The 11,605-nt window shown below is 37.8% G+C and overlaps 1 protein-coding gene across 1 annotated transcript in view; it reads right to left on the reverse strand.

Annotated features, from left to right (window-relative positions):
• ABCA12 (ATP-binding cassette, sub-family A (ABC1), member 12) overlaps positions 1-11,605 on the reverse strand; it is a 221,686-nt gene that overhangs the window by 137,545 nt on the left and 72,536 nt on the right. Inside the window, exon 3 of the mRNA XM_006867786.1 lies at positions 6,728-6,881. Coding sequence (XP_006867848.1) covers positions 6,728-6,881 — 154 coding nt within the window. The remainder of the gene's footprint in view (positions 1-6,727; positions 6,882-11,605) is intronic.

The following is an 11,605-nucleotide window of genomic DNA, read 5'->3' on the forward strand; positions in this document are numbered from 1 at the left end:
CTATATGGAGACATACATGATGTAGTGCTGTTGGATAAGCACTGTACTGCTAACCAAAAAGTTGGCAGTTCAAACTCACCACCTGTTCCTTGGAGACCCTATACAGGGTCTCTATGAGTCAGAACTGACGCAACAGCACTTAACAACAAGTTCTAATGATGTCAAGACTGAGAAACCCTACATTAAAGTGTCATTGATAAGTGGTGTTACTCAGTGGTAACTCGTCTCTGTTCTCACACCCCAGGACTTAAAATTTCTATTCCTACAACTCCTCTTTCCATATATTCAAACATTAGGCAAGACTTAGATGTCATCTGAATTCACCACTCAGGGTGATCTAAGGAAGTCTGAATTAAATCACCAAGTGGTCTGTGGCATTTATAGCTAACTTTTATTGGCCCCTGTCTCATAAGAACCTCTCCTCTAAGAAGATGAAGGCACAGCTTCTGTTTAAGTGTCATCTATGGGGATTTTGTAGCAAGGATTGACTTTGGAGCGGAATTCTGTAAGAGAAGCACTTAGATTTAAGAATTCCACTATTCTGGGAGGAACACTAGGCTCAGAGTAGATTTTACTTCCTCTCAGACATGTCTACCAGCATTTATTTTTGTGAAATGTCACATGTATATATATATATATATCGTAGTAATGAGATAAATTAAGCACTTACGTTGGGTGCCTTTGTATATCCTTTGAGTGGGACAGACTATTTGTGTAGGTGGTATCTGTGTGCGCTGTGGTAAATTCTGCCTATAAAAGGAATCTATACCAGACATATGGAAGATCCTGGAAAGAAAATGTTGACATCTATTTTTGGTCTCTTAGTTAAGCTTTTAAAATGTGTTGCCTCCCCCACCCCACCCCCACACACTCCTGAATTATAATTCTCTGGGTGTGTAGGAAGCCTAGAAAGAAGGGGTGAGATAGATGTACACTAGACCCATCTCTCATTCCAGTTCCAAACAACATTTAGTATTGACTTTGAGCAACAAATAAGGATTCTATAATCATTATTGGGAGTACTGGTATGGTGCTGTAGGAGACGTTCAAACCCAACAGCTGCTCTTTAGAAGCCTTCTATACAGGGTTGCTATGAGTTGGAACAACAGCAATGGTCAACAAGACCCCTCAGTGATTTGATGTTCTCTGTCTTAATTAGCCCCAATAAGAAGTTGTTCATAGAACAATTTTAACTGTTCTAATTATTTTCTTGTATTTCATCTTGACCTTCATTCTTCAGGAATTATCTGTGCTTCCAATGTAATTCCTCACTGTCCATCCTATCCAGACCTTTTCTGGTAACCTGGTCACCAAACCAACAATCTATATCAGCTTAGATATTAAGATTCAGAAATCCCTGAATATGTTGCCCTGTCTCAGAGATTTTGTTATTGTTTTGGCTTTGGGACTTTGGAGATGTAATGTATACCTGAACTAAACTAATCGATTTCAAAAGTATACTTTAAAGGTATGTTGATGGGCAAATGAGGAAATGTTTTTAAGAGAGTTGCTGTTTGTCATAGACAAGCAGAATATTGGGAGAGGTTGACACATTAAGTTCTATCCAGTTAGATGAGTTGGGCAGTTTGCAAGGAAATTTGTAATTTCTCCATCGTAGTCAGTAGCAAAGCTACTTGCCTATTCCTGTAAACCAACTGCACAAAGACCGAACTCTAGTTCATTTTCATTTAGTTCTTGGATTCTTTCTCCATGACATATCTCAAATATGACTTCTTATAGTCTGGTAACCACCACCCTATCTGTCCTTAATGACCTCACACTTAATGTCCCCTAGGTGAACTTTCCTAATATCACTCCACCCAAACCAACCTCAACTTTTAATAATACATCCACTGTGAGATGCATATTCCTCAGGCAGAAATCATGTTTTATAGTGCCTCTGTAACTATTCATCATTTGTGTTTTAATATTCTGAGCATAATGAGATCTAGACGAATGTTCATTGCATTTGTCATGTTACATGTAATTTATCTGCTTACTTTTCTCTCACCCTCTTGTAGATTGCAAGTTTGGATAGGGCAGGGAATGTGTTTTATTAATCTCAGTATCTACAGAGACTTGTGTAGTCTTCAGCAGATTGTGCATATTCAATATATCCTTACTGAGTGAATGAACAGTTTTGCTGTTTGGCAGTTGAGAGATTCTTTTACTTTTTTTTTTGATAAATGAATTTTTAATCTTCCTTTTTACACTAATCCTAGATAAAGTGGTTACTAAATGGTTATAAATTACTCTGAAATCAATACAACATGAGACCTAAACACCTTACCTCATCTTCATATTGTCCGATGAGGACCAATTCAGTTTCTGTTTCTACTTGCCTTACATTACAAGTATTATCTTTAGGTCAGCTTCTACACTCATCCTTATTTTTCAATACTAAGCAAAAGTACTTTAACGTTATCCCTGAATAAATCCTAATCATCTATATTTCAAATTCTGTGGAAGTCATGAATAGGCATGAAGTATGACTTTGAGAATCCATGGATTATGAATGCTTGTCAAACAAGACAGAAATAGGAAGCAAATCCATAAAGACAATCCTCCCTTTGGACCTACAGAAATTTCAAATCACCTTTCCAAATAATGACCCTGTGAGCTCTGGAGGATGATTTTAGTCATTCGCCAACTGTGTGAGCAATGGCAGAGCCAGCGGCTCCCACTGTTCTGGTATGTTCTTAGAGGTGCTGCAAGGACAAAGGTACTGCAAAAGACATCAAAGGTAAGTCCTGTGATGAGGGATCATCCTTTGTGCAAATGAGCTAGAAAACTGTAAATATAATCTTTTCAGGTTTTTTTCAGAGAGCTAGTTAGAGTTGATACTGAGTGCAATGTTGGATTTTTTTCAAAGTGTCTCCTGAAACTAATGTCTAGAGAAGTATGAATTTAATAACAGAAGGCTGGTGCCAGTGGGGGGAAAAAACACATCAAAACATTTGGCAGCTGGCCAGCAAGTCGCAACTGCAGTGTGATCCTGACTTTCAGAAGAGTGTTCTATTTAAAGAAACATGGTGGGCCTCTTTGGATGATGCCAAAGGTGGCGTTTCTTTCCACACTTACAAAATTGAAACAAATGACTGTTGTGTTGCTTAATGAGGCTATGCTGACAAATCTTCCTTCACCAAACAGAAGCAATTTAGAGGAACTGTTTACCCAGTAACCATGCCTCAGTGTCATTTCATGGCTATATAAAGCATAAAAGTTAATAGCTTGGTGGGGAATATCATTAATGCAATTTTACTATTGTACATAATTTTCTAAATTAAGGTCCAATTACAACATCGTTTAGAGAAAATGCTAAGTATAGAGCAATAGGAAGTTCAAGCTAGACAAAATGCCTGGTGTTTAGACAAACAACCTGGAGGTAAAAATGAAATTTAAAAGAGCAAACATGATCAGTTATCTAGAAACCACTCAACAGAGAATAAAACAAATTTGGAGTGAAACCACTCAACAGAGAATAAAACAAATTTGGAGTTTAATCCTAGTTCCAAAGCCAACCCAATTTCTCTATTGTATTAGATAGACGCAATATTCCTTTGTGAAAGGATATTTATCTACTTCTCAGATATCATTAGTTAGGTTGCTCATAGCTACTTAGCTCTTCATGGAAAACAAGGTACTGAGAGAGCACCCCAGGTAGAACTGCGTTACAATTGTAAATTACAGATATTAATTGAAAATAAGAACAAGTCCAACTTCTTCATGAGGATTTGCTTGGTCATCCCAGCTGAAAACATTCATCCTACTTTAAATATGGGGGAAATCCTATTTTTAGCATCTGTTATGGATTGAATTGTGTTTTCCCCAAAATACATATTGGTATCCTAACCCCTACACCTATGGACGTAATTGTAATATAATGATTTTTCATAATTCAATTCAATGTTATATTAATGAGGTCATACTAGTGTAGAGTGTGTCCTAAACTTGATCACTTCTGACTTATAAAAAAGAGTAGATTGGTCACAAAGACAGGACATACTAGAGAAGACAGAGACCACATAAGGATCTTTGACAAGACAAGGAACCAAGGAAAGCCCAGGATACCAACAAAGAAGAAATTAAGCCTGTACCTGGACCAAAGGCAGTTGTTCGAACAGAACATGAGAACACTGAATGGTTTAAAATGAAGAAAGGTGTGCGACAGGGTTGTATTCTTTCACCATACTTATTCAACCTGTATGCTGAGCAAATAATCTGAGAAGCTGGGTTATATGAAGAAAAATATGGCATCAGGATTGGAGGAAGATTCATTAACAACCTAAGATATGCAGATGATACAACCTTGCTTGCTGAAAGTGAAGAGGACTTAAAATATTTACTGATGAAGATCAAAGAACACAGCCTTCAGTATGGATTGCATCTCAATGTAAAGAAAACAAAAATCTTCACCACTGGACCAATAAACAACGTTCTTATCAACGGTGAAAAGATTGAAGTTGTCAAGGACTTCATTCTTCTGGGATCAACTATCAACACTCACGGAAGCAGCAGTCAAGAAATCAAACGATGTATTGCATTAGGCAATACATGTCAGCTTGAGGACTAAGGTGCAGCTGACCCAAGACATGGTATTTTCAATAACCTCATATGGATGCAAAAGTTGGACAGTGAATAAGGAAAACAGTAGAAGAATTTATGCCTTTGAATTGTGGTGTTGGAAGAGAATACTGAAAGTGCCATGGGCTGCCAGAAGAACAAACAGATCTGTGTTGGAGGAAGTGCACCCAGAGTGCTCCTTGGAGGCCAGGATGGCCAAATTTTGTTTCTCATACTTCAGACATATTGTCAGGAGGGACCATTCGCTGGAGAAGGATATCATGTTTGTTAAGGTGTAGGGTCAGAGAAAAAGAGGAAGACCCTCAGCGAGATGGACTGGCAAAGTGGCAGCATCGATGGGCTGAAGCGTAGCAACAATTGTGAGGTTAGCCCAGGACCGGGCAGTATTTCGTTCTGTTGTACATTGGGTCATTATGAGTCAGTACTGACTCGATGACACCTAACAGCAACAACAATCCTGATCTGGACTTTAAGTGTTCAATGAGAATATAAATTTCTGTTCTTTAGATTGTGGTATTTGTATTGCAGTAGTACTGAAAAATGAAAATTGCATAACTTGTTTCTTTTTCTTCAAGTTTCTAGAATTTTATTGCCACTTTCTGTCTGTCCTTGTTGGTCTCTACCCAGATGTTACCTTCTAATAGAGGCTTTCTCCTACCCTATCAAAAACATAAAAAAAAAAAAAAAAAAAAAAAGTTGCAGCAATTTCTACCTTTCAAGCTCTTTCCTGAAACCTGATTTATTTTCTGACTATCACGCATCATCATCAGTAATACTTTACTTACTATATCACTCATTTATTACCTGCTCTTTCATTAGAATGAAAGTAAGAAAGGGTATAGAATTTGTCTTATTAATCTCTGTATCACAGTGCCTGGCAGGGTGCCTGACACATAGAAGTTTCTCAACCATTATTTCTTCAATATACTATTACGTGAGTAATGAGCATCGGGCTTATTTTAAGCATCATTTTCAGCTAACTTATTGAAATAACAAAATCAGTGCAAACTAGCAACCCAGCAAGACTCTACATCTTAAGTATTTTTCTATAACAATCCTGACACATTCATGTGCTACACCAAACAATCTGCATTTGCTTTCTATTAAAGTATCACCCATTCTATTTGATATCCAAAATCACAATGATAGTGTTAAAGAAGAAATTGTGTTCTGTGTTAAAAAATTAATATGAAAATGTGGGAATCAAATATCTCTGATTATAAATAAAGGAGTCCCTATGGTGCAGTGGTTAAAGCACTTGGCTGCTAACCAAAAGGTCAGTAGTTCGAACCCATTAGCCCCATCACTGGAGAAGGATGTGTCCATAAAGATTTGCAGACTTGGCAACTCTGGGTTAGTCCAACTCTGACCTATAGAGTTGTTATGAGTGGGATAGACTTGAAGGCAGTAGGTTTAATAGATAAATAAACATTTTTCATAAGAGACATTTAAAAAAAAGTCTTTAACAAAATTCACTCATGACTGCTTCAAGGTTACAAGAATTTTTTTCCAGTTTGCAGACAAGCAGGTTCCTGAGATTTTCTTTAGATTTCCAATCCGGGGATCAAACCTTGAGGTTATAAGGGATCAGGTTGCAAATGATCTTGCTTCCCTATCATTATTCTTCAGCTGCTTTTCATACCATAAATAGGACTAATAGCCTCATTTGAATTTCATTGTTCAATTATGTATATTTTCAACAGTATCACTTTGAATTTCTAGCCTCTGTATTTCCTTATTGCATTTCCTGGCTTCTATTATATCTGCAATCAGTACATAAAGTAATATAAACATGTCTTTACCCAAGAGATTATACCCTGATAGTGACCTGAATCTTATGATCATTGTAGAGTCTTAGGGTAATGTGTTACTCTTTGAAGTAGGATAGAGAATATTCGAGGGATATAGAGGAATAATGCCATGGTCACCCACCTTAGAAAGCAAAGTCTCAGTAAGTAGACTATGCTGGCTGAATCTTCCATAAAGAAATTTATTCTACTCTGTTACCACCGTGTTCATGTATATTTATATTCACCACTTTTGTAAACACAGACAAGAACTTAGGATGACTTATGAGTTATCTCATAAGGAAACAAGATTTGGACTCTCAAAACAACAGAACACACTGGGGATCAGCTCCAACCTGTCTTTTAGTAGTGTGATATCCATTCCTTTCCTGTGAAGCAGATCTCGTGGTCCATAGGGTGTATTTTTGCATTTAGAGTCTGTGTCGCAGAGTAGAGTTTGCAGGAATGGGAAGAAGCCAGTACTAGGAAGATTTCGAGGTGCAAGGTAACCTGAAATTAAAAAAAAACAATAATCATATCAATAAGACACATTTTAAAGAACCTGGTGGCACAATGAGTTAGATATTGGGCTGCTAGCCAAAATGTTGGTTGTTGACACCCATCAGACGCACCATGGGAGAAAGATGAGGTACTCTGTTTTCATAAGAATTTACAAGCCCCAGGAGCCTCGTGGAGCAGCTCTGCTCTGTTTTATAAGGTTGCCATGAGTCCGAATCGACTGGACGACAGTGGGTTTGCTTGTTTGGATGGCACATTTGCCCCGGGAGTAGAAAGAATGCTAACATCTGGTATGTTACTGACAGGCCCTCACATTAGTTCTGCTTCTGCAGCGAACAGTCCTCATTGACTAGGAGCAAGCTTGGAGACTCTTTTGTTTAATTTGGTATTTCTCAATTTGCTAATTTGTATCAAAAGACTTTAAAAGATCTGTTGTCCCAATAATTCCTCTTTCTGGGATTTATTCTAAGGAAATTCATAGCTGCAAGGATGTTGCCTAGATAATTTATGAAATAAATACATCTATCCATATAATACGATACAGGGCAGCAATAAAAATGCTGCCACTGTTTCTTTGTTAATAAGCAAAAATGTTTATCGTATACTATTAATTTAAAAGAGTACACCAGAAACCATCAGTACAGAATAATGCAAACGTACAAAAATGTATAAATATGTGTATATTTAAACTATAGGATACACTACCAAAATTTTATTAAGTGTTTTTTTTTGGGGGGGGGTAGTCTATTTCATATTAATTTGATTTCCTCCTTTTTGGCTATGTGTTAACTCTTTTCCTAGAATGTATATCTTGTTTTATAATCAGAGCATTTGTGATTACAGCCAATCTTCCTAATGCCAGGAAATATAAAGATGGCTTCAAAAACTTAACATAATAGGTAAATTATGTTTCCTGCACACAGTAGTTTTTTATTCAAAATCCAAAACCAAATATGCAGATTTTCCCAATAATTAGAGCCACAGAAAGTGTAAACTCTAATGATGAAAGTTTTTGTAACTTTTAGCATTTGCTTTATAAAATATGATGATCATATACACATGAGTGACAACAACAAATAAGCTGAGAAACCATCCTACAATCAGGTTGAGATTAAAACACTAATTTTCTCTGTTTTGGAGAATACAAAGACAATGAGTTCTCAAAGATTCCTAAAACGCAGGAAGAAATTATGAGCTGAAAGTTAAAAGACGCAAGACCTCAATTTCCCCACAAATCTGGAAATCAGTTGGGACAGACATCTCTGCAGGTCTGCTTTCATTTTAAAGATAAAATGAAAAAGTAAAAAAAAATCCTAAGAGCAAAATGTCAAAGTGTGAACAACGATTCTAGCAATAAACGTAAGTAGAAATGTGAACCAAATAACTTAAATACAGATCTTCATGGGAAAAAAATAGAAAGAAAGAAACAAAAGGGGAGGAGTAAAATGAAAGTTGACGAGAAGAAAAGCAAAGAAGGAAAAAGGATGAGAGAGCCTAGATGATATGCCACTGTTGAAGATGAAGGATAAGGTCATAAACCAAGAGATGCAGGCAGCCTTTAGAAGCTGCAAAAGGCAAGGTAAAAGATTTTCCCTCAGAAAGCCTCTAGGGATGGCAACTGATTTGATTTGAGGCCACTGAATCCAATTTTGGACTTTTGAGCTCCAAAACTGTAAAGTAACAAATGTGTATTGTATTGTTTTAGCTAAGTTTGCAGAAATTTGTTATAGCAGCAATAGGAAACTAACACCAGGATGGATAAAACTTTGAAAACTCAGAAAGCCTTAAGCCTACCAGAACTACACACAGTTACCAACTAAGCAGTCCTTTTCTCAAACGACAAAAAGACCATAATTCCTGTAATATTAAATCCCACTGAAAATGTCAGTGTCTCAATTATTCCCTGCGGTGTTTTCACTGTACTGCAATTCCACAAATAAGCTAGAGTGTAGCAGCCAAATGGCCTGTTAGTTTTGTTTGTGTGTGTGTGTTTGCTTTTAACTTTTTATTATGATTTGGGTGAAAGTTTACATAGCAAATCAGTTTTCCATTTAAAAACTCATACATACTTTGTTTTGAGACATTGGTTGCAATTCCCACAATGGAACAACACTTTTCCTGTTTTTTCCTTGTGTTCACCATTTCCTTTTTCCTCCTTTCTTATTCCTTTCTGCTTGCTGAACTTTATTCCTAGGCAATGCTGCCATTTCAATCTTGTATAGTTGGTTACCCTAAGGAGTAAATGCATCCCTGGCATTATTTATTGTTCATTTCACAGGTCTGTCTGGTGTTTGACTGAAAGTTGCCCCTTGCGGATGAGTTCAGTTCCAGGCCTGAAGAGTGAATAAGATCATAGTCTTGTAGGTTCCATCAGTCTCCTTCAGACCCAGAAGTCTGGTCTTTTATTATTATTATTTTGTGCTTTGTTTCACATTTTTCTTCCACTTGATTGATCTAGAACCTCGTATTGTGATTCCTTTTAGAGTAGTCAACAGGGGTTGCTGGGCATCACCTGGTTCTTCTGGTCTCAGTAGTGGAGGCTAGGATTCATGTGGTCATTAGTTCTTGGACTAATAGTTTTTTCGCATCTTTGATTGTCTTCACTATCCTTTGCTTCCAACAGGGCAATGAACAGTTGCATCGTAGATGACTACCCTGAAGCTTTTCAGATATGAGTTGCTACTTACCAAAGTAGGATACTGAACACTGTCTTTGTGGACTATATTATGCTTATTAACCTTGATATCCCCTGACACTCTAGTCCTCAGTTCCCAGGCTTAGCAACTCATTCTCTTAAGGTGTTTGGCTATGGTTAAGAAGTGTCATGGAATACTGGTGTGGTGGCTCCAAGGTCAGCAGTTCAACCCCACCATCGCTCCTTGAAAACCCTCTACAAGGCCACTGTAAGTGGAACTGATTTGATAACACTTAAAAACAACAACACACAATGTTTTGTAACTCTGCCTACCCAGTGTATGCTCTATTGTATAAATTATATGTGTATATATATATATATAAAGTCCTGGCAAACCTATAGATATTCACAGGTATAGTACCATTTGCCTTCCCACCTCTGTCCAACTTGAGTCTCCGTACACACTCATTGAGTATTGTTATAACTATTATTATATGGTTGCGTATGTGCTATCACTTACCTTTGCTGTCTTGAACTCTTGTGCTCCCTCAGTGTCTTCCTTTGCCTTGATCACTTTGTCCCCCTTCCTGTATATTGCCATCCTCTTCATCCAAGTTAATATGTGTTTACCCTCTTGTTTGTGATTTATTCTACCTTTCTCTCCCACTCCTGATAACCTTCAAAGGATGTTTCTTTCTGTTGGTAAACCTTTTCTTGACTTTTTAAAGTAGTGGCCTCATACAATTTTTGTCCTTTTGTAGCTTTTCCTATTATTCCTCTGTAACAAAATTCTGTCACAATGAATTTTATATGGTATGACCTTTAACATTTCCCTAGTGGAATTTCATGCCTAATAGTAATCTACTCTGTTACACAGATCCTGACTCAGGGATCAGCATCTGCAAGTGGCCTTCTTCCTGGTGGTGGTGTGCCGTGGAGTCAGTTCTGACTCATAGTGACCCTGCATAGGGTTTCCAATGATGTAAATGTTTACAGGAGCAGAAAGCCTCCTCTTTCTTCCATGGAACTGCTGATAGTGTTAAACTGCAGACTGGGAGATTAGCAAACAGACTCGCAACCACTATGCTACCAGAATTCCTTTCACAATCACCAAATCCTGTGATTCACTTGTGTGGAAGGCTGATAGAAAGCAACAAAAATATGATTCCACCTTCAGCGAGTGTTCTCTGGTAGCATGCCACTTGTCATAGTGATGGCATGGCTGAGTCAGACAGTATGGAAACAGCAGAAGTCAAGAAAAGGATCCCACAATGTGAAGAAAGGGAAACAAGGAAAAAGTAGATAAGGGAATAACAACTGTGCTGCTTTGCAAGCAATATTACGTTTCCTGACATCAATTATGTTTTCAAATGATTAAAAATATATATATTTGAAAGTTACAATTAAATCCACAGCATTCTTTAATATAATTATCTAGAGATATGCCTACTTTATAAGGGAACCCATCACAGGGTTTCTTTAACAACAAGCTCCCATAACGGACACAGACCTCACTTTGTGCAGTTTATTGATAGCTAAAATTCGACTGTAGTCGTTCATGGTTGTAAGTGCCATTGAGTCAGTCCTGATTCACAGTGCCCTGACATTGGGTTTCTGAGGAGCAACTGGTGAGTTTGAACTATTGAACAGTGGTTTGCAGTCCAGTGCTTACCCTACAGCACCACACCAGCAGTCCTAAGGTTAACCTTGGTATTACTGTTGTTATTAAGTGCCACTGTGTCTATTCTGACTCATAAAGACCCTGTATAGGGTTTCCAAGGAGCAACTGGTGAGTTTGAACCACAGACTTTGTGGTTTAAACTGACCTTGTGGGCCAGTGCTTATCCTACAGCTCCACACCAGGACTCCAAGGTTAACATTGTTGTTGTTGTTGTTGTTGTTGTTGTTAAGTGCCATCGAATCGGTTCTGACCCACAGTGACCCTGTATAGGGTTTCCAAAGAGCACCTGGTGAGCTTGAACTGCTGACCTTGCAGTTCAAACCGACCTTGCAGTCCAGCGCATTAAGCCACAGCGCCACACCCGGACTCCAGGTTAACCTTGGTGGTGGTGGTTATGTG

Source organism: Chrysochloris asiatica, unplaced genomic scaffold (genome assembly GCF_000296735.1).
Source record: "Chrysochloris asiatica unplaced genomic scaffold, ChrAsi1.0 scaffold00110, whole genome shotgun sequence".
Taxonomy (NCBI): Eukaryota; Metazoa; Chordata; class Mammalia; order Afrosoricida; family Chrysochloridae; genus Chrysochloris; species Chrysochloris asiatica.